Below are 21,851 nucleotides of genomic sequence, written 5' to 3'. Positions count from 1 at the left end.
GAGCAGAAATCAATGGATGCAACTTCCTAAATCTGTACCTCCTGTTGGTTGCAATTGGGCATTTTTAAGCACCATAGGACATTTACTTCATTAAAGGCTATATATAATTGCAAGGTGTTTTGTTATTTTCTTCTGTACAATAGAGAGATGTGCTGCTAATGTCCAGGGGGGTAACAAGGACAGCCTATATCTGGCGGAAGAATTTTGAAATTGCATAATAGGGGCAAATAAGTGTCCAATCGAAAAACAGAAGCAATGCCACAACAGCAAGAAACCAAACATTGCAGCAAACGGGAACCAATCTCATCAAAACCTTCAGCTGGATTGTTTTCAAACTACTTCCAACTTTTAAGGACACATAAACAGGTCTCCCACTGTGGAGCGACATTTCAGAATACAGTGCGTACCAGCAACCCTGACACCTTGAAACAAATGTACCAAAATGTACCAATGAAAATGAAATGAAAATCGCTTATTGTCACAAGTAGGCTTCAAATGAAGTTACTGTGAAAAGTCCCTAGTCGCCACATTCCGGCGCCTGTTCCCGTACCAGCCTCCCCGAACAGGCGCCGGAATGTGGCGACTAGGGACTTTTCACAGTAACTTCATTGGAAGCCTACTTGTGACAAGAAGCGATTTTAATTTCATTTCATTTCATGTAAACACAGTGAACAGCAAGGAGAATAGTGAGAGACTTCAAGAGGACATAGATAGGCCGGTGAACGGGCATAAGAAACAAAATTGTAGAGCTACAAGGTAAGGATGGAGGTGTGGAACGAGCTGAGTTGCTCTTGAAGAGAACAGCGCAGACGTGATGGACCGAATGGCCACCTTTGATGCTGTAACCATTCTAAGACTATAGATTTTGGGGCTGCATTAAGTTTAATGTTACATGTTTTAAACCCAAGCAGAGTTTTCTTTAAAAAAAAGCCATAGGCTGCAGGCATCAAGTCAGACAGTTTATGAAGTTCACAGCTCGCCATCTGTATTAAACTGATACAAAGCTTATTATCCAGGAGAGCTCCATTCACTTTGAGAACAGCAGAAGATGAACAAAGAGGAAGTCGGTTTAGCAGCCCCCTCCCCTGGCTAGAAACCGTCAGGGAATGACAAATGGATGTAATCAGGTTCTACACAAGAGTTTGCAAGGAATAAGTCTAGGACCCAGGCCCAGGAGCTACAATATAAAAGTTCAATCTTTGCAGTGAGAAGTTAATGCCCAAATCAAGTTAGCAGTTCCAAAAGGACAAGGCCCTGTTTATTCTCTTTATTTCCCCAGAAGGGAGGCAGGATTGAGTGAAGCAAAAGTGGCATCAGATTACAAAGTGCTTCTTGGTCCATCTTCAAAATATTAGAGCAGCACGCACGGGCACATATCGGAAAGGCACGATCAGACCACACCGCTGTGCGATTGTTATTCCACGCCCCGAGTTACATTATTGTTTAATGAAGTATTATGCAGTCCAGGCACACTTCTGAACACAAGATGACTGAGGGCTTGACCCTTCCAAGAGAATACCAAAGGCCCAAAACCTGTAGAAATGTGTACATAACAATGGCAGGTTTACAGATTCAGCTTGCTTACTCAAGATTAGTATCTGAACTGTCTGACTTTGCGAGGACCCTTCCTGTTGATTCTCTCATTTTCTATTTCTTTTACTTTGTTGGCATCATTTCGATCCATGGATATTTAATAGACATATACCTTTAAGTTGAGCAGAGGAATTGAAGAACTCCAAAGTCGCAAAATAGTACACTGTGCTATTTGAGGTCTAGCTTCTGAACAGAAAAAACTCAAACTTTCTGGCACCCGAGAGATCGGAGGGATTCAGTTTGATTGTTTGGCCGGTGGCCAAAGAATTGACGAAAGGTCATATTCTGCCTGGCGACAGGCGGTGATTGGGTCCAAACCTTGTAGGAACGGGCAGTCAGATTCTGGATAACAAGAGGAGGAGATGTGAGTGGATGTCTCTCCCTCTCTCTCCAGAAATATTGCCGAGGTGCTGTTTTCTGAACCTGCAGAGAGCTTTTGAGAGCTGGATTAATCAACAGTGAAAACCATTACAGACGGAAAACCTAAAATTCCAACTAGAGGACTAGAGGTCTAAACTGAAAAAAGGTGTACTGGAAGACATCCATCTGCAAAAGAGACTTTTATCCTTTTTACTTCTCATATATTATCCTTTACACCCCTCTTTCCCCTCTGTGTTTGTCCATCTTATGTATGCGTAGAGGGTGGGGTGAGTTAAAGAGGGGTCTTAGGAACAAAAACAGTTAATCAGTTGTATTTGGTGCCTGTTATTGTTATTAATAAATATCAATTGTGTTTAAATTTACAAACCTGGTGACTGTACTTATTGAGCAGCCAAAGACCAAAGACTTTGGGTGTTGTTCTAAGAATTAATTTGTTAATTTCAATTGTGTCACGACTCAGGGTCAAATGGGGCTGGAATTGACCGTGCACTAGCCTAGGGGGTCGTAATGACTGGTCTACACTGACAAAGAGCTGAAATCCTATAATTCTGCCTATTAATATTTTCAATAAATAAAATATTCATGAATGAAGCACAAATGTGGCCTGGAATTTATTGAGAGTGATGTTCCTCTACGAATGCTTATCAAATTCCTTAACAGAGGCTTTACGACACCATGAGGTTACTATTTATGACAACTAAATAAGGCTAGGGGCAGCACGGTGGCGCAGTGGTTAGCACTGCTGCCTCACGGCGCCGAGGTCCCAGATTCGATCCCGGCTCTGAGTCACTGTCCATGTGGAGTTTGTACATTCTTCCCCTGTTTGCGTGTGTTTCGCCCCCACAACCCAAAGAAGTACAGCCTCAAAAAAGGGGTAGTAGATTTAGGACTGAGCTTAGGAGGAACTTCTTCACCCAAAGGGTTGTGAATCTATGGAATTCTTTGCCCAGTGAAGCAGTTGAGGCTCCTTCATTAAATGTTTTTAAGATAAAGATAGATAGTTTTTTGAAGAATAAAGGGATTAAGGGTTATGGTGTTCGGGCTGGAAAGTGGAGCTGAGTCCACAAAAGATCAGCCATGATCTCATTGAATGGCGGAGCAGGCTCGAGGGGCCAGATGGCCTACTCCTGTTCCTAGTTCTTATGTTCTTATGTTATGTGCAATGTAGGTGGATTGGCCACGCTAAATGGGCCATTAATTGGAGAAAATTAATTGGACACTCTTAAATTTTTTTTTTTAAACTAAATAAGTCTAGGCTTATACGTACAATTAGACATCTGTGCCATTTTAAGGTCTGCTTTCAACCAGAGTGACAAAATCTGAGCATTTGCGAAGGCTGAATTTCAAGATTCTAATTATATGTCAACCTACTCATTAGTGATGAGTAAAAATACATCAATGTTAAATTTAGCTGCTTCAGTCAGAATAAAGAACAGCGTGACGTGATGTAAGAACATGAGAGAGAGGAGCAAGCTGAGGACATTCAGCCCCTCAAAGCCAATTCGCCATTCAATGAGATTGTGGCTGATCCTTTCCTTCAACACCATTTTCCTGCACTATCCCCTTATCCCGTGGTGTTTTTAACACGAAACCTATCGAGCTCAATCTTGGACATACTCAGTGACTGAGCTATCACAGCTCTCGGGTGCAGAGAATTCCAAAGATTCACCATCCTCTGAGTAAAGAAACCCCTCCGCATCTCGGCCCCTTAATCTGACACATATGAGGTATAAACGCATCAGTAAGCAAAGTAACTATGTTCAAACCGTACATCTAAAGCACCTTTTGCTTATTTGGTTGATCATTTTTTTAAAAGTACTTTCTTTTAAATTTGTTTTTATAAATTTAGAGTACACCCACTTTTCTTTTTCCAATTAAGGGGCAATTTAGCATGTTCAATCCACCTAACCTGCGCATCTTTGGGTTGTAGGGATGAAACCCACGCAGACAATGGGAGAATGCGCAAACTCCACACGGACAGTGACCCAGGACCAGGATTCGAACCCGGGTCCTCAGCGCCGCAGTCCCAGTGCTAACCGCTGCGCCACATGCCGCCCGTAAAAGTACATTTTGATACAATTCATCACGTTCAACAGTTAATTTATTTAACTTGATTATATTAAGGGAAATTGCTGGGCTCCATTCAGTACTGAGTATGTCAAACAGTATGTACTACAGTGGCGATCTCACGTTCTAGCATTTCATGGGTAGTAACTTGACACTGAAAACATGGCACTATTATACTATCTTTTACGTGTCTATTTAAAATGCTGTTTTGCAGGGTGGCATGTGGCGCAGTGGATAGCACTGGGACTGCGGTGCTGAGGACCCCGGTTCGAATCCCGGCCCTGGGTCACTGTCTGTATGGAGTTTGCACATTCTCCCCATGTCTGCGTGGGTTTCACCCCCACAACCCGAAGATGTGCAGGTTAGGTGGATTGGCCATGGTAAAATTGCCCCATAATTGCAAAAAAAAAACCAAATAAATAAATAATTGGGTACTCTAAATTTAAAAAAATAAATAAATAAAATGCTGCTTTGCGGATATAAAGCAGTAAAATCTTTAAATGAAGTATGAGTAAATAAGATGCTGCATCTCAATGTTAACACACCTAACTTTTAAAACACTGTGCGCAGAATGCTGTGGACAAATAATACAGCCATTGTTCACACGGTTTTATAGTGAATTAAACGTCCAAATACCTACATAAATCGGAGTTCCGATTCCCTCCTGACCAACACCTCTCGAAGCCGCTGTATTCGTGTCATTTCTATTTCAATTTCATCAGGTGTCATGGTCAAGTCAGCCATCGAGATGATGTCAAGTTGATCTGGAAGTGCAGACACAGAGTGAAGTCACAGTAAATAAACTGGAAACATTCCAAACTCTAGCCATGCCTATCAACCAAAATCATTTTTATTGCATGTGTCACGAGCCATTGGTCCACTAATGTTGACTGGTACCAAATCAAACCAGTTTCACCAATTCGCAGATATTAAGCTGCAAACGGAATATTTTCTACCCCAAAATAATTGTAATTAGTTTGAGCATCATCAATCACTATTAGATTGAAGCAGTTCTTGCTCTGTTACATTCTAAATTAGGTTCTCAGATTGCCTAAAATGAAGGCTGTAGTTCCAAGTTAAGATACCAAACTTCACATGTAACCGCAATCCATCTGAAGTCTAATGCTGCCTTTACGGCGCAAATACCAAATCCGCTCCACTATGTATTCACGGTGAGAGGTTTCTGCATTAATGTTTTAAAGTTATTTTCTCAGTCTTTGGAAGGCCTTTTTTCTAAGTCTTCATTAAAATTCTTCCCAGGCCTTATTGTTTTGCTGAGAGGACGGTCAAATGGTTTCCTTATTGCCCCAATCTTTGCTGATTCTCCAAGAGGTACACAATGACATTCTGATTCTCTACAAGCAAAAACAAGCGCGAGCCTATGGTGTGTACACTGCAGTTCAAATTTGGAACATAGCCACTTCGACTGGGAGGCAGGAGCACTAATTTCATGCAATTGTGTGACGTCTGGCTCCATATAAGATCAGTATGCTAACTCAAGAGGCACAATTAAATTGTACTCCACAATGCTATTTATGACTTACTCAAATAATTTAGCAATGGTGACTTCCCCGAGAATGTTTCATCTGCCCCAGATCACAAAGGAATCAAAGCACTTTTTACAGATTTAGTCATTTATTTAGTTTACATTTAGTTTATTTAGCAAAATTTAGAGACTTTTAAAAAATCTTTCTATTAGATTTAGATTTATTGTCACCTGTACCAAGATACAATGAAAAGTATTGTTCTGTGTACAGTCCAGGCAGATTGTTCCATACATGGAAAAACACAGGACATACATAAACACACAATGTAGATGCATAGACACAGACATTGGGTGAAACATATGGAGTGTAGTGCTATAACTGCAGAGAAGATGCATAGAAATATCGTTCAGTCAGAGGCTGGATGGCGTTGAGTGTAGGGGGGAAGGGCAGTGGACTCTATAGGTAAATGGTGACCATGGGCGGTCCCGGACTCCTTTTTCTTTTTCTTTTTTGTTTCCACCGTGGGAGGGTTTGTTTTATTGGATGCATATATTGACAGGTGGGCCGTTGTTTGGGGTGGTGGGAGGATGGGATCATTGGTATTGTTAAGGGGATTGATTTTGTATTTGTTACCATTTACTGTTTGTGGGTGGGGTGTAAATCTTTGAAGGAAAGTGTGAAAATGTAGAATAAAAAAAAGAGAAAAAAAAAGAAATATCGTTCAGTCTATAAGAGGGCCATTCAGGAGTCTGGTAACAGCGGGAAAGAAGCCGTTTTTGAATCTGTTGGTGCGTGTTCTCAGACTTTTGTATCTTCTGCATGATAGAAATGGTTGGAAGAGGGAATAACCCGGGTGGGAGGAAGGGTCTTTGATTATGGTGCCCGCTTTCCCAAGGCAGCGGGAGGTGTAGACAATGGATGAGAGGTGGGTTCGCGTGATGGACTGGGCGGTGTTCACGACTCTCTGAAGTTTCTTACGGTTTTGGGCCGAGCAGTTGCCATACCAGGCTGTGATGCAGCCAGATAAGATGCAAGTATTTCAGCATGACCTCAGTGTTCAATAAAAGCTTATTTAAGAAGTTATACCTACATCCAATTAAATCTTTGGGTCTGGAAGTTTTGACCCAAAAAATGGCAAAGTGTGGTCTCCGGTGGGAAATGTGGTGAGATTCCCGTTGGGTGGGTCAGAGCGATTCAGATCCAGATCGCAATCCACCTACATTGACACATTTTTGGGGGACGTTGGAATGATTTGCGCCGTGAATGAAGTGTGCAGGGCCTAAAAATGCCGGTGGGTCCAGCTCCTCAGAGATTTGGCGCCCCAATCTCAAAGTAAAATAACAAGCCCCAAATCCCCAGCAGACCCCCCCCCCCCCCCCCCCACCACCCCAACCCCGACGGATATCGCGACCTTCCGCAGGCAAGGGGAACACCCCCAACCGTTGACTGCAGAGGGTCAATCTCCTCCCCACCACTAAATGTTCGAGTCACACACCCCTACACACCACACAGGCATCAGGGTGACCCAGCCCCCTGCCCCCCCCCCCCCATCCTCGACAGCATTAGACCCACCCCCTCAAGTGAACAACACTCCGCTATGGAGTCGCAAAAGGCTCCACCCCTCTTCAGTCCCTCTATCCAGAGAATGTAACAGTGGCTGTGAGTAGGTCCTCATTTAGGAACTCTTGGATTTTAATGTCTGAGAGGGGTCAGCTACTTGTGTGGCGGAATGCAGCCTTCCGTACAGGCAGCATGCTGTTTAGGCACAAGCGGTTAAAAACGACCCACCATGAGAAAAAGTACATTCAGATAGAGCACCTGCTGAAAAGAAGAAGCATTACATAACTAATGGACTGTGGTTCTATAAAAACAAAGTTAATCCCTCCTTTGAAAGAGCCTTTAGATGTTAATCAAGAGATTTGTAAAAGTCAATGGACAACATAGAACATACAGTGCAGAAGGAGGCCATTCGGCCCATCGAGTCTGCACCGACCCACTTAAGCCCTCACTTCCACCCTATCGCCGTAACCCAATATCCATTCCTAACCTTTTTTGACACTAAGGGGCAATTTAGCATGGCCAATCCACCTAACCTGCACGTCTTTGGACTGTGGGAGAAAACCGGAGCACCCGGAGAAAACCAACGCAGGCACGGGTAGAACGTGCAGACTCCGCACAAACAGTGACCCAGTGGGGAATCGAACCCCGAAGTGAAATGAAACGTAAAGAAGCAGGCATACTGCAACATTGAAACTGCAGGGCCCATTGAAACTTCAAGGGGAGTGAAATGTTTCTCCAAGAAACAAGCTGCAGAACGGCTCTGTCCTGTGAGGATTTTAGGACAGGCTACAGAATGGCTCTGTCCTGTGAGAGGGCTTTAGGATAGACAGGCTGCCGAATGGCTCTGTCCTGTGGGAGGATTTTTGGGCAGACAGGCTGCCGAATGGCTCTGTCCTGTGGGAGGATTTTTGGGCAGACAGGCTGCAGAATGCTCTGTCCTGTGAGAGGGCTTTAGGATAGACAGGCTGCCGAATGGCTCTGTCCTGTGGGAGGATTTTTGGGCAGACAGGCTGCAGAATGGCTCTGTCTTGTGAGAGGGCTTTAGGGCAGACAGGCTGCAGAATGCTCTGTCCTGTGGGAGGATTTTTGGGCAGACAAACTGCAGCAAGGTGTTAAACATGAAAGAAAACAGGCTCAAGGTTTCACAGAGCCAAAATGATCCCCATTCTGGGAAGAACCCCCAACCTAGCCCCCTCCAGCTCAATTTTAATCTCACTACTGAGTCCTATCTGGGTGAGATCCTGATCACACCAGCTGGAGTGGGCCGGGAGCATCAGAAACTATTTAACACCGAGCGCAAATCCCATTTCGAGCCTCTCCCGGAATTCTCCCAACATAGCGGGATTTGCGCCAGTCACAACATGGCCGGAGAACCGCCCCTTATTTGTTTATTTGTTGTTTGTGTGCAATGTTGGCTGTTGTGATTGTGTGTATAACAGTGACTAGGCTTCAAAAGTAACTCATTGGGAGGAGAGCTCTTTCAGATTCTTTAAGCCTATCTTCACACACCTTTTACCCTGTGGGGTAATGTTGGAAGGACCCCCAAGCTGATTATCCCATTGAACCACATTACAAATCTCCCACCGTGGCCGACAAGTCCTGGTGTTGGACTTGAACCCAGGTCTCCTGGCCCAGAGTTTGGGATATCCACTGTGCCACAAGACCTCCTCGCCCTTTCCAATATTCTGAAGTTACAGGAAGATAACACAGATGTTAGTTCGCCATTTCTTTCCATTCAGCTCATCAGTCTTTGTAACTTAAGCAGAGAGATCGTTCTTATGATAAATGGTGTACAGAGAATACACGTGGTTTAAATAGCCTTCTCAAGTGTAAACACTAAACGGAAACACTGCACAAAACAAAGAGGCCATCAAATAACAATGAGAAGCTCAAAAGCACCACATATAAAAGGCATTAGCAATTAAAAGCTAAATGAAGTATTTAAAGTCTCCTCATTTTAATACTAATTAAATAACTGAATGTGTTAAAAGCAAATTCGATATTCGCATAATGGGCAATATTGTACAAAGATATTTTTGATTATAAAATATGTTTTAACATGGCAGTCTTGAAATTGTTAACTTATTTTGGAACATAAAGGATGTGATCTAACAGCCTTGTCCCGCCGACTCGGGACGTGACACGGTCGGTAAGTCTCATGAGAGGAGGGCAGCACGGTGGCGCAGTGGTTAACACTGCTGCCTCACGCCACTGAGGTTCCAGGTTCGAATCCCAGCCTTGGGTCACTGTCCGTGTGGAGTTTGCACATTCTCCCCATGTTTGCGTGGGTTTCACCCCCACAACCAAAAGATATGACGGCTAGGCGGATTGGCCACGCTAAATTGCCCCTTAATTGGAAAAAAAAAGAATTGGATACTCTAAATTATATATTTTTAAAATCTCATGAGAGGCCCCAATGGGCGGGGTCCAGATTTGCATATTTAACTGTGCAGCCAAGCTCACGTAAATATGTTCATGCATATTCAAATAAGTTAGTGAATGGGGATTTCCATTTGCAGTAAACAGAACATTTTATTAATTTCTCATAAAGATTGCACGCACAGACTTTTTTTGGTATTCATTCATGGGACGTGGGCCATTTAAGAGTCAACCACATTGCTGTTGGTCTGGAGTCACATGTAGGCCAGACCAGGTAAGGGTGGCAGATTTCCTTCCCTAAAAGGACATCAGTGAACCAGATGGGTTTTTACAACAACCGTTCCATGGTCATCGTGAGACTTTGATTCTAGATTTTCTTTTTATTTCGCCTTTCACCATCTACCATGGTGGGATTCAAACCTAGGTCTCCTGAGCGTTACCCTGGGTTAGTTGTCCAGTGACAATACCACTATGATGCTGCCTCCCCTATGTGCCTGTGTACTTAAGGAAGTGTTGGGATTGATAGTAAATAAGGCCACCATGATTGTCATGAATACTTGGAGCAAAGAGTCTATCTACAGGGACAATCATGAGGCCACGTAAATCAACAATGGTAAGAAATTATGTGGGGATTATTAAGGGATTATGTGGGGCGACGCAGTGGCACAGTGGTTAGCATTACTGCCTCACCGTGCCAAGGCCACCTGTGGGAATCGAACTGTCTGTGTGGAGTTTGCACGTTCTCCCCGTGTGTGCGTGGGTTTCCTCCGGGTGCTCCAGTTTCCTCCCACAGTCCAAAGATGTGCAGGTTAGGTGGATCGGCCATGATAAATTGCTCCTTAGTGTCCAAATGTTTAGGTGGGGTTACTGGTTTGTGGGATAGGGTGAGGACGTGTGCCAAGATAGGGTGCTCTTTCAGAGCGCTGAATGGCATCATTCTGCACTGTAGGGATTCGATGATTTAAAAATGAAGTATACTTTTTAAAATATAAATTTAGAGTACCCAATTATTTTTTTTCCCAATTAAGGGGCAATTTAGCATGGCCAATCCACCTACCCTGCACATCTTTAGGTTGTGGGTGAGACCCACGCAGACACGGGGAGAATGTACAAACTCCGCACGGACAATGACCCGGGGCCAGGATTGAACCCGGGTCCTCGGTGGCGTGAGACAGCAGTGCTAACCACTGCGCCGCTGTAGCACCCAAAATTAAGTATGCCATCTGCAACTTTAGTAGAAACAACAAAAGAAGCAACTGTGAAAAAAATTCTCAACAATTGCCTAAGACAGACAGAGCAATGCAATACAATCCCAAGAGAAACTGGTACTATAATTTGGAATAATATGTGTTTGCAATCCCTGAAAAGTAATCTCAATTTGCCATGCACACAAAGATGGAGAATTATTTGCTATTTGGGTCATAAAAGAGTTAACCATATTTGTGTTGACATTCAGCACTGCAATACAAAACTGCCAAAGCAACCAACACTCTAACTCCACATTAAAACACCATGAGTCAATAATAATTACATATTGAGTTATGCTTTACAACAGCAAAATTATAAGCAACAACCTTTACAATAGTTGCCAATTCCAGACAAATTTAGAGTACCCAATTCATTTTTTCCAATTAAGGGGCAATTTAGCATGGCCAATCCACCTACCCTGCACATCTTTGGGGTGTGGGGGCGAAACCCACACAAACACGGGGAGAATGTGCAAACTCCACACAGACAGTGACCCAGAGCCGGGATCGAACCTGGGACCTCGGCACCGTGAGGCAGCAGGGCACCTCTACTATACTTACCACCTGCCTTTGTTCCAGATCCCTCGGTACCCTGACCTTACAAACATTATCAAGCAGTGTCTTTGAACTAGGGGAGACTATGGTGGATGAACTAAAAGGGAAATGGGAAGAAGAGCTAGGGGAGGAGATCGAGGAGGGGCTGTGGGCAGATGCCCTAAGCAGGGTAAACTCGTCGTCCTCGTGTGCCAGGCTAAGCCTAATTCAGTTTAAGGTATTACACAGGGCACATATGACTGGAACACGGATCAGTACATTTTTTGGGGTGGAGGATAGGTGTGCGAGGTGCTCGAGAAGCCCAGCGAATCATACCCATATGTTTTGGTCATGCCCGGCACTACAGGGGTTTTGGATGGGGGGTGACAAAGGCGCTTTCAAAAGTAGTAGGAGTCCGGGTCGAACCAAGCTGGGGGTTGGCTATATTTGGGGTTGCACAATAGCCGGGAGTGCAGGAGGCGAGAGAGGCCGATGTTTTGGCCTTTGCGTCCCTAGTAGCCCGGCGCAGGATATTGTTAATGTGGAAAGAAGCCAAGCCCCCGGGGGTGGAGACCTGGATAAATGACATGGCGGGGTTCATAAAGCTAGAGCGGATTAAGTTCGTCCTAAGGGGGTCGGCTCAAGGGTTCACCAGGCGGTGGCAACCGTTCGTCGAATATCTTGCGGATAGATAGATGGGGGGAAAAAAGAAGGCAGCAACAGCAGCCCAGGATTTGGGGGGGGGGGGGATGGGGGTGGGTGGGGGGGGGGGGGTGTAGCCTGTGACAAGGCAGTTGCCAATTAGGGCTAGTTTTCATTTTTGTTATTTAATATTTATTTATTTTTTGTTTTTTGTTTATATAAAATAGGTCATTGTTATCTGTGTTGTTATAATGCACAATGTACTGTGTTGGTTGACCAAAAATTTTCAATAAAATATTTATTAAAAAAAAAGCAGTGTCTTTGAACTGACACAGAGAAAACGAACTCCAGGTCAGGGGCGAGGAATCCTGTGGCACGTAACTCAATTCCAAAGCCTCTTCACCATCTACAAGTCACTTCCCTGGATGAATGTAGCTCCAACAACACTCAAGAAGCTCAGCACCATCCAGCACAAAGCAGCCTTGCTTGATTGGCATCACATCCCCAACCATTAATTTCCTCTACCACCGACGCACAGTGGCAGCCGTGTGTACCAGCTCCAGGATGCACTACAGGAACTCACCACGGCTCCTCAGACAATACCTACCAAACCCAAGACTGGTAATATCTAGAGGAAGGACAAGGACAGCAGATACCTGCTGTTTTTACCATTTGAAGTTGCTGAGAATTCTATCAATATATAAATAATTAACCATTTTCTGTAGCTCGTCATGAGATATTCGGCGTGTATAAAATGTATTGAGTCTTATTCACGGGGCCATGGTTAGTGAACAAGGCAGATTTTGATCCTGTGGCTCACTGAGTAGAAGGAGGGGCACACACCAGCCTAGGTTGCCCATTAATGGCCTACACTGTTTGAGTTGTTAAATCAGCTTTACTGAGATCGCTACTTTCCACGGCAGTAATTGTGTATTTTATCAATACTGCTCCTTTTCCAATTCCCCTATCCTTTTTAAAGATTCTTTACAAAATCTGGAATGTTTATCTCCCAATCATGCTCAGATTTGAGCCTTTGTTGTAATGGCTAATACATCATGCCCTTTAAGTTGAATGTTTTTGACACACTTGTTGTATTTATATCAGATCTCATAAAATCATAGAACGATATAACTTGGAAGGTGATCATTCGGCCCATCCTGACTATACCTGCTCTTGAAAAATGCTATCCAATGAGCCCCACTCCCCTGCTCTTTCCCCCAGTCCTTTAACTCTTTCCTTTCCAGATATCAAAACAATTTCCTTTTGAAAGTCACTATGGAATCTGCTTGGGCTGCACAGTAGCACAGTGCTTAGCACTGTTGCTTCACATCTCCAGCGTCCCAGGTTCGATTCCCAGCTTGGGTCACTATCATTGTGGAATCTGCACATTCTCCCCGTGTCTGCGTGGGTTTCCTCCGGGTGCTCCGGTTTCCTCCCACAAGTCCTGAAAGACGTGCTGTTAGGTGAATTGGACATTCTGAATTCTCCCTCTGTGTACCCGAACAGGCGCCGGAGTGTGGCGTATAGAGGCTTTTCACAGTAACTTCATTGTCGTGTTAATGTAAGCCTACTTGTGACAATAAAGAATATTATTATTGATCATCTTTCTGCCAGTATATTCTAGATCATGACAACACACTTAGTCATTTTGTTCCTCATGTCGCCTCTTGTCATTTTGCCAACTACCTCAAATCTATGACCTCTGGTTAGCAATCATTTTGCCTCTGGAAACACGTTTTCTTTACTTACTCACCAAAACATTTCATGGCTGTGAGCGCCATCAAATCACCCCTTAACTTTCTCTGCTCTTAAGGGGAACAATCCCAGCTTCTCTAATCTCGCCACATAACAGAAGTCTTAAATCCCTGTATCCAGTTTGGTAAATCTCCTCTTCAAGGTCTTGGCATCCTTCCAAAAGTGTAGTGCCCAGAATTAGCCACACTACTCCAGCTCGGGCCAGTTTGGCATAACATCCTTGTTTTTGAACTTGATCATGCTCTTTATAAAATCTCAATCCTGTACGTTTTTAACATCTCCTGCCACTTTCAATGATATGACCACCAGCTCTCTCTCCATTCCTGCACTCCCTTTAGAATTATACCACTGAGTTTATATTACCTCGCATCCTCCCTACCTAAATGAATCACTTCACACTTTTTACATTTCATTTTCACATGTCATGTGTCTTCCCATTTGACCTCTGCATCTTCCTGAAGTCTGTTACTGCTTTGTGTCAGCTGCAAGTCCATGTTATTAATTGTTAGTATCCAATAGGTTCTGTTCTTGGATGTTAAATCCCTTGTACTTTAAGGTAGTAAAGTGAACAGGTGTTGGTATTGATTAGTTAATAATACTCAGATATGTATATGAAGAAGTGTCAGCAAGCACTAGGAGGAGATTGTGTTCGAGCGAAGGAGTTGCGAGCAATAGACCATCTCTGCCAAAGCACCCTGGTCTCAGTGTCTTCCTCACAATCAGGTTTGGGAATTTCTCTGACATTAATACCTGTTGTAAGAAGTGTGCACCTTGTGGATATCTTGCTCCACAGCAAACTGCATTTTCAAAGTCTAGGCAAGGAAGCATATTTTCTTAATCACTGTGCTGAAAATGACCATTCAGTTACTTTTTGAAGTAATAAAGGTACTTTGCCTGCTTCACCGCATAACTGTGTACTGCGATGCACTGTGGCTTCTTACTAACTGGTACAAAGCAGAAGTTACTAATGTAAATTGATGTTCTTATCAGAAACAGTGAGCACAACTGGCAAAAATACAGACCTATTCAAAACACACGATTAAAACCACCAGCTGACTGTTGATAATGTTCGAGTTTTGCTTTTATATATATCATCACTGAGGGAAGTGAATAAGAAATGTTATCGAGAAAGAAAAGACTTGTGCCTTGCAAGATCTCAGAATGTCCCAAAGTGCTTTACAGTAATGAGGTAATGATCAGATTATCGCTTTCGGAGATAGTGGTTGAGGGTTAAATATTGGCTAGGACACTTAGAAATAGTAGCATGGGATCTTTTTACATCTACTTGAAAGAGAAGACTAGACCTCATATTAACATCTTATTTGACAGATGGCACTTCCTACAGGTAAAATCAAAGTAATGTAACCATAGTCCCAGGTGACCATAGGCTGCTTTTCCCTCTGAGGGGGGGTAGCTGACTGGTGGTGATTTAACCGGAGGATCACCACACCTCAGGCGAGTGGCAAGGTTGAGAAGATGGGGCCTTCATGAATAGCCGGTACTTCCTACAGTGCAACACTCCACAGTACCAACATTCCCGCCAATATTTTTCAGATGCGTGGGCGATTTGTTCAAGTGTGCACCACTGTTATCTTTTAACTTATGGTTAATTTAAAGGAGCCAACTTGTGCCTAGCTTGTGCAAGGCCGTTTGAGTTGCTGCACTGCCAAGCAGCTTAGGGGGAACATTGGTCAGCACTTCCCTGGAGAGTTAACTTTGATTTTTGTACTCAAGTCTTAGAAGTGGGACTTGAGCCACTTGTGTGAGTGCTGACACCATTAATGACTTAAACAGATCATATAAATATCTTCCTTGACTTTGTTACTGATTATCTGTTTCCGATTATATATAAAATAGGTTCCATTCTCTCTGCCCAGAGGGATGTTCTTAGCTCATTATCTGTTGGTGCTCTTTCACCCAGTGGGTGGTGGGGGTCTGGAACTCCTGCCTGAAAGGGCGGTTGGAGTCAGAAACACTCGTAACATTAAATAAGCATTTAGATATCCATGCGCGCTGCCATAACCGCCAGGGTTATGGGCAAAGCACTGGAAAATGAGACTGGTGTAATCAGATCTTTGTCAACTTGTATGGACAGGGTGCGTCGAATGGCCTCCCATGCTGCTGTAAATGGCTATTAATCTATGAATCAATCAATACTTCATCCTGAGCCGTTTCCTTGACAGTTTTCATTAGTGGTGGTTTGCCACTGCCTTCCACTCTCAGGGGCTGGGTAAGGCCCTGTATCCCAGCTGGAACAGGAAGCGAACCCGTGCCATTGGCATTATTCCGAGCCACCCAGCCAATGAGCTAACCAGCCTCCCGAAGAAAGATTCCATTTTATTTAGGCATTTTGAATGCTGAGATGATGGTTGGGGTGTGGAATTAGCTGAAAGGATGGTGAAGGTGGAAATCATCATTGTGTTTAGAAAACGGATATGTACTTGAAGTCCTGTAACCTACTGGGTTATAGACCAATAGCTGGAAAGTGGGAGTAAGCTGGAGAGCTCCTTATTGGTTAGCACAAATGGGATTAGGCTGAGTAACTCCAGATGGCCACCTTCTGTGCTGTAAATTAGCATTTTTCTATTCAAATATCGAGATGGCAAAATGTGATTTTTACATTAATATATTACAAGAAAGTGAATTTCCATCTGAGATAAGACTATATTAAAACTGACTAGGTCTGTGCGTGCATTTCCTCAGCATGTTCCAAAATGATACTTGACCAGAAATTTTCATTTGATCCAGATTGAATGTATGAAACAATTGATCATTCCAGTCACAACATGCAGCATTGTCTAACACTGCAGACTATATAAGGGGGCCAATAATGAAAAAGACCTGCTCTTAAAAGCTGCAATAATTTTACTCTAATCAAACTGTGTGGGTAGGGACATGTGGATAACAAGTTACCTTAGACAAAAATAACGCTTTTTTAGAGATCTACTGTACACTAGATTTAAGGTATTACACTTAATTTTATTTGAATGGTTTATCGAGAAAGTTTTTACATTTTTTTCCAATTAAGGGCCTATTTAGCATGGTCAATCCACCTACCCAGCACATCTTTGGGTTTTTCATAGATTATCATAGAATTTACAGTGCAGTTGTGGGGTTGAGACCCACACAGGCAATATGGAAACTCCACACAGACAGAGACCCGGGGCCGGGATAAAACCCGGGTCCTCGGCGCCATGAGGCAGCAGTGCCAACCACTGCGCCAACGTGCCACCCTTATTGAGAAAGTTACACAGGAATCCACCTAATGTTAAACTCAATATCACGTGTAAGCAATTCAAAATACATCCACTTTTGAAAAAAAACTACACTTGCATAAGATTTGATTTAATGTAAATAAGCACAGTAAGAAGTCTTACAACACCAGGTTAAAGTCCAACAGGTTTGTTTCAAACACTAGCTTTCGGAGCACTGCTCCTTCCTCAGGTGAATGAAGAAGTATGTTCCAGAAACATATATATAGAACATAGAACATTACAGCGCAGTACAGGCCCTTCGGCCCTCGATGTTGCGCCGACCTGTGAAACCACTCTAAAGCCCATCTACACTATTCCCTTATCGTCCATGTCTATCCAATGACCATTTGAATGCCCTTAATGTTGGCGAGTCCACTACTGTTGCAGGCAGGGCATTCCATGCCCTTACTACTCTCTGAGTAAAGAACCTACCTCTGACATCTGTCTTATATCTATCTCCCCTCAATTTAAAGCTATGTCCCCTCGTGCTAGACATCACCGTCCGAGGAAAAAGGCTCTCATTGTCCACCCTATCCAATCCTCTGATCATCTTGTATGCCTCAATTAAGTCACCTCTTAGCCTTCTTCTCTCTAATGAAAACAGCCTCAAGTCCTTCAGCCTTTCCTCATAAGATCTTCCCTCCATACCAGGCAACATTCTGGTAAATCTCCTCTGCACCCTTTCCAATGCTTCCACATCCTTCCTATAATGCGGCGACCAGAATTGCACGCAATACTCCAAATGCGGCCGCACCAGAGTTTTGTACAGCTGCAACATGACCTCATGGCTCCGAAACTCAATCCCTCTACCAATAAAAGCTAACACACCATACGCCTTCTTAACATCCCTCTCAACCTGGGTGGCAACTTTCAGGGATCTATGTACATGGACACCGAGATCTCTCTGCTCATCCACACTGCCAAGAATCTTACCATTAGCCCAGTACTCTGTCTTCCTGTTATTCCTTCCAAAATGAATCACCTCACACTTTTCTGCAATAAACTCCATTTGCCACCTCTCAGCCCAGCGCTGCAGCTTATCTATGTCCCTCTGTAACTTGTAACATCCTTCCGCACTGTCCACAACTCCACCGACTTTAGTGTCATCCGCAAATTTACTCACCCATCCTTCTACGCCCTCCTCCAGGTCATTTATAAAAATGACAAACAGCAGTGGCCCCAAAACAGATCCTTGTGGTACACCACTAGTAACTGAACTCCAGTCTGAACATTTCCCATGCTTTGTCTTCTTCCAGCTAGCCAATTTCTGATCCAAACTGCTAAATTACCCTGAATCCCATGCCTCTGTATTTTCTGCAGTAGCCTACCGTGGGGAACCTTATCAAACGCTTTACTGAAATCCATATACACCACATCAACTGCTTTACCCTCATCCACCTGTTTGGTCACATTCTCAAAGAACTCAATAAGGTTTGTGAGGCACGACCTACCCTTCACAAAACCGTGTTGACTATCTCCAATCAAATTATTCCTTTCCAGATGATTATACATCCTATCTCTTATAAACCTTTCCAAGATTTTGCCCACAACAGATATAAGGCTCACTGGTCTATAGTTACCAGGGTTGTCTCTACTCCCCTTCTTGAACAAGGGGACAACATTTGCTATCCTCCAGTCTTCTGACACTATTCCTGTAGACAAAGATGACTTAAAGATCAAAGCAAAAGGCTCAGTAATCTCCTCCCTAGCTTCCCAGAGAATCCTAGGATAAATCCCATCCGGCCCAGAGGACTTATCTATTTTCACACTTTCCAGAATTGCTAACACCTCCTCCTTATGAACCTCAAGCCCTTCTAGTCTAGTAGCCTGAATCTCAGTATTCTCCTCGACAACATTGTCTTTTTCCTGTGTGAATACTGACGAAAAATATTCATTTAGCACCTCTCCTATCTCCTCGGACTCCAAGCACAACTTCCCACTACTGTCCTTGACTGGCCCTACTCTTACCCTAGTCATTCGTTTATTCCTGACATATCTATAGAAAGCTTTAGGGTTATCCTTGATCCTACCTGTCAAAGACTTCTCATGTCCCCTCCTGGCTCTTCTTAGCTCTCTCTTTACGTCCTTCCTAGCTAACTTGTAACTCTCGAGCGCCCTAACTGAACCTTCATGTCTCATCTTTACATAAGCCTCCTTCTTCCTCTTGACAAGTGTTTCGACTTTAATAAACCACGGTTCCCTTGCTCGACCACTTCCTCCCTGTCTGACAGGTACATACTTATCAAGGACACGCAGTAGCTGTTCCTTGAACAAGCTCCACATTTCCATTGTGCCCATCCCCTGCAGTTTTCCTCTCCATCCGATGCATCCTAAGTCTTGCCTCATCGCATCATAATTGCCTTTCCCCCAGATATAACTCTTGCCCTGCGGTATATACCTAACCCTTTCCATCACTAAAGTAAACTTAATCAAATTGTGGTCACTATCACCAAAGTGCTCACCTACCTCCAAATCTAACACCTGTCCTGGTTCATTACCCAGTACCAAATCCAATATGGCCTCGCCTCTCGTTGGCCTATCTACATACCGTGTCAGGAAACCCTCCTGCACACATTGGACAAAAACAGACCCATCTAAAGTCCTCGAACTATAGCTTTTCCAGTCAATATTTGGAAAGTTATAAAGTCCCCCATAACAACTACCCTGTTGCTTTCGTTCCTATCCAGAATCATCTTTGCAATCCTTTCCTCTACATCTCTGGAACTTTTCGGAAGCCTACAGAAAACACCTAACAGGGTGACCTCTCCTTTCCTGTTTCTAACCTCAGCCCATAGTACCTCAGTAGACGAGTCCTCATCAAACGTCCTTTCTGCCACTGTAATACTGTCCTTGACTAACAATGCCACCCCTCCCCCTCTTTTACCACCTTACCTGAGCTTACTGAAATATCTAAACCCCGTCACCTGCAACAACCATTCCTGTCCCTGCTCTATCCATGTCTCCGAAATGGCCACTACATCGAAGTCCCAGGTACCAACCCATGCCGCAAGTTCACCCACCTTATTCTGGATGATCCTGGCATTGAAGACACACTTTAAACCACCTTCCTGCCTGCCGGTACACTCCTGCAACTTTGAAACCTTACTCATGTCCTCACTACTCTCAACCTCCTGTATACTGGAGCTACAATTCAGGCTCCCAAGCCCCTGCTGAACTAGTTTAAACCCTCCCGAAGAGCATTAGCAAATTTCCCCCCCAAGGATATTGGTACCCCTCTGGTCCAGGTGTAGACCATCCCGTTTGTAGAGGTCCCAACCACCCCAGAATGAGTCCCAATTATCCAGAAATCTGAAACCCTCCCTCCTGCACCATCCCTGTAGCCACGTGTTCAACTCCTCTCTCTCCCTATTCCTCGTCTCGCTAGCACGTGGCACGGGTAACAACCCAGAGATAATAACTCTGTTTGCCCTAGATCTAAGTTTCCATCCTAGCTCCATGAATTCCTGCCTTACATCCCTATCCCTTTTCCTACCTATGTCATTGGTACCTATGTGGATCACGACTTGGGGCTGCTCCCCCTCCCCCTTAAGGATCCCGAAAACACGATCCGAGACATCATGCACCCTGGCACCTGGGAGGCAACACACCAACCGCGAGTCTCTCTCGTTCCCACAGAATCTCCTATCTATCCCCCTAACTATGGAGTCTCCAATGACTAATGCTCTACTCCTCTCCCCCCTTCTCTTCTGAGCAACAGGGACAGACTCTATGCCAGAGACCTGTATCCCATGGCTTACCCCTGGTAAGACAAATTCAAAGATGCTTGAGACAATTCACACCTCTTTAACCTGGGGTTAACCCTATCTCTGGATTTGTGAATACTTAATTAACTGCAAATGCTCGCACACTGGGCTAAATCGCTGGCTTTTAAAGCAGACAAAGGCAGGCCAGCAGCACGGTTCAATTCCCGTATCAGCCTCCCCGAACAGGTGCCGGAATGTGGCGACTAGGGGCTTTTCACAGTAACTTCATTGAAGTCTACGCGTGACAATAAGCAATTTTCATTTCATTTCATTTTCATTCATGTCATTTCATTCACAGCATTGTCTTGCATCTTTGAATTTGTCTATATATATGTTTCTGGAACATACCTCTGCATTCACCTGAGGAAGGAGCAGTGCTCCGAAAGCTAGTGATTCGAAACAAACCTGTTGGACTTTAACCTGGTGTTGTCAGACGTCTTACTGTGCTCGCCCCAGTCCAACGCCGGCATCTCCACATCATGTAAATAAGCAGTATGGTAATTTGTGGAATAGCGTTCGCAATAATTTCCTCCCTGTTTCTATTACACTGGGTTCTAGATGGATGTGGAATCATTCAAGCTGGCAATCTTAGAGATGCAATGTTTGATTTTGTACAGAGAAATTAATTGTTCTGCAAACCTTTGCAAAACAACTGTCTTAAAGTAAACTCTATTGGTGTTCTATCAAGCTGCTCTGTACCAAACAACTGCACAATGTCACTGAGCAATAATTTGATACTATTTTACTTTAGGTATGTATTGTGTCCCAGGATACAGCAGGGATTTGACTGTGGAGCTGGATTACTCATGAAGCGTGCCAGCATTTTAAATGGGGCTAATAATTGTTGACTCAGGTATGCTTCCCATCATCCGATGTTGCTGAATGCCGTTTTACTATTACATAATGTGAACCATGATGTGGAGGTGCCGGGGTTGGACTGGGGTGAGCACAGTAAAAAGTCTTACAACACCAGGTTAAAGTCCAACAGGTTTGTTTCAAACACTAGCTTTCGGAGCGCAGCTCCTTCCTCAGGAGGAAGGAGCAGTGCTCCGAAAGCTAGTGTTTGAAACAAACCTGTTGGACTTTAACCTGGTGTTGTAAGACGTCATAATGTGAACCGGGTGTTGGAAATTCATTCGCTCGTTTCAATTATCAGAATAAGTTTGTGCAAAATTTCAGTTTCCATGT

At 43.9% G+C, this 21,851-nt stretch overlaps 1 protein-coding gene across 4 annotated transcripts in view; it reads right to left on the bottom strand.

The window, feature by feature from the left end:
* Positions 1–21,851, bottom strand: part of LOC140394502 (bMERB domain-containing protein 1-like) — a 145,789-nt gene that overhangs the window by 65,459 nt on the left and 58,479 nt on the right. For all 4 annotated transcript variants that reach the window (XM_072481829.1, XM_072481827.1, XM_072481828.1 and 1 more), the window contains one exon: positions 4,682–4,805. In XM_072481829.1, coding sequence (XP_072337930.1) covers positions 4,682–4,805 — 124 coding nt within the window. The remainder of the gene's footprint in view (positions 1–4,681; positions 4,806–21,851) is intronic.

Source organism: Scyliorhinus torazame, chromosome 17, assembly GCF_047496885.1.
Source record: "Scyliorhinus torazame isolate Kashiwa2021f chromosome 17, sScyTor2.1, whole genome shotgun sequence".
NCBI classification, from domain to species: Eukaryota; Metazoa; Chordata; class Chondrichthyes; order Carcharhiniformes; family Scyliorhinidae; genus Scyliorhinus; species Scyliorhinus torazame.
Note: the sequence above shows the minus strand (reverse complement) of the source record. Positions and strands in the feature narration are given on the sequence as shown.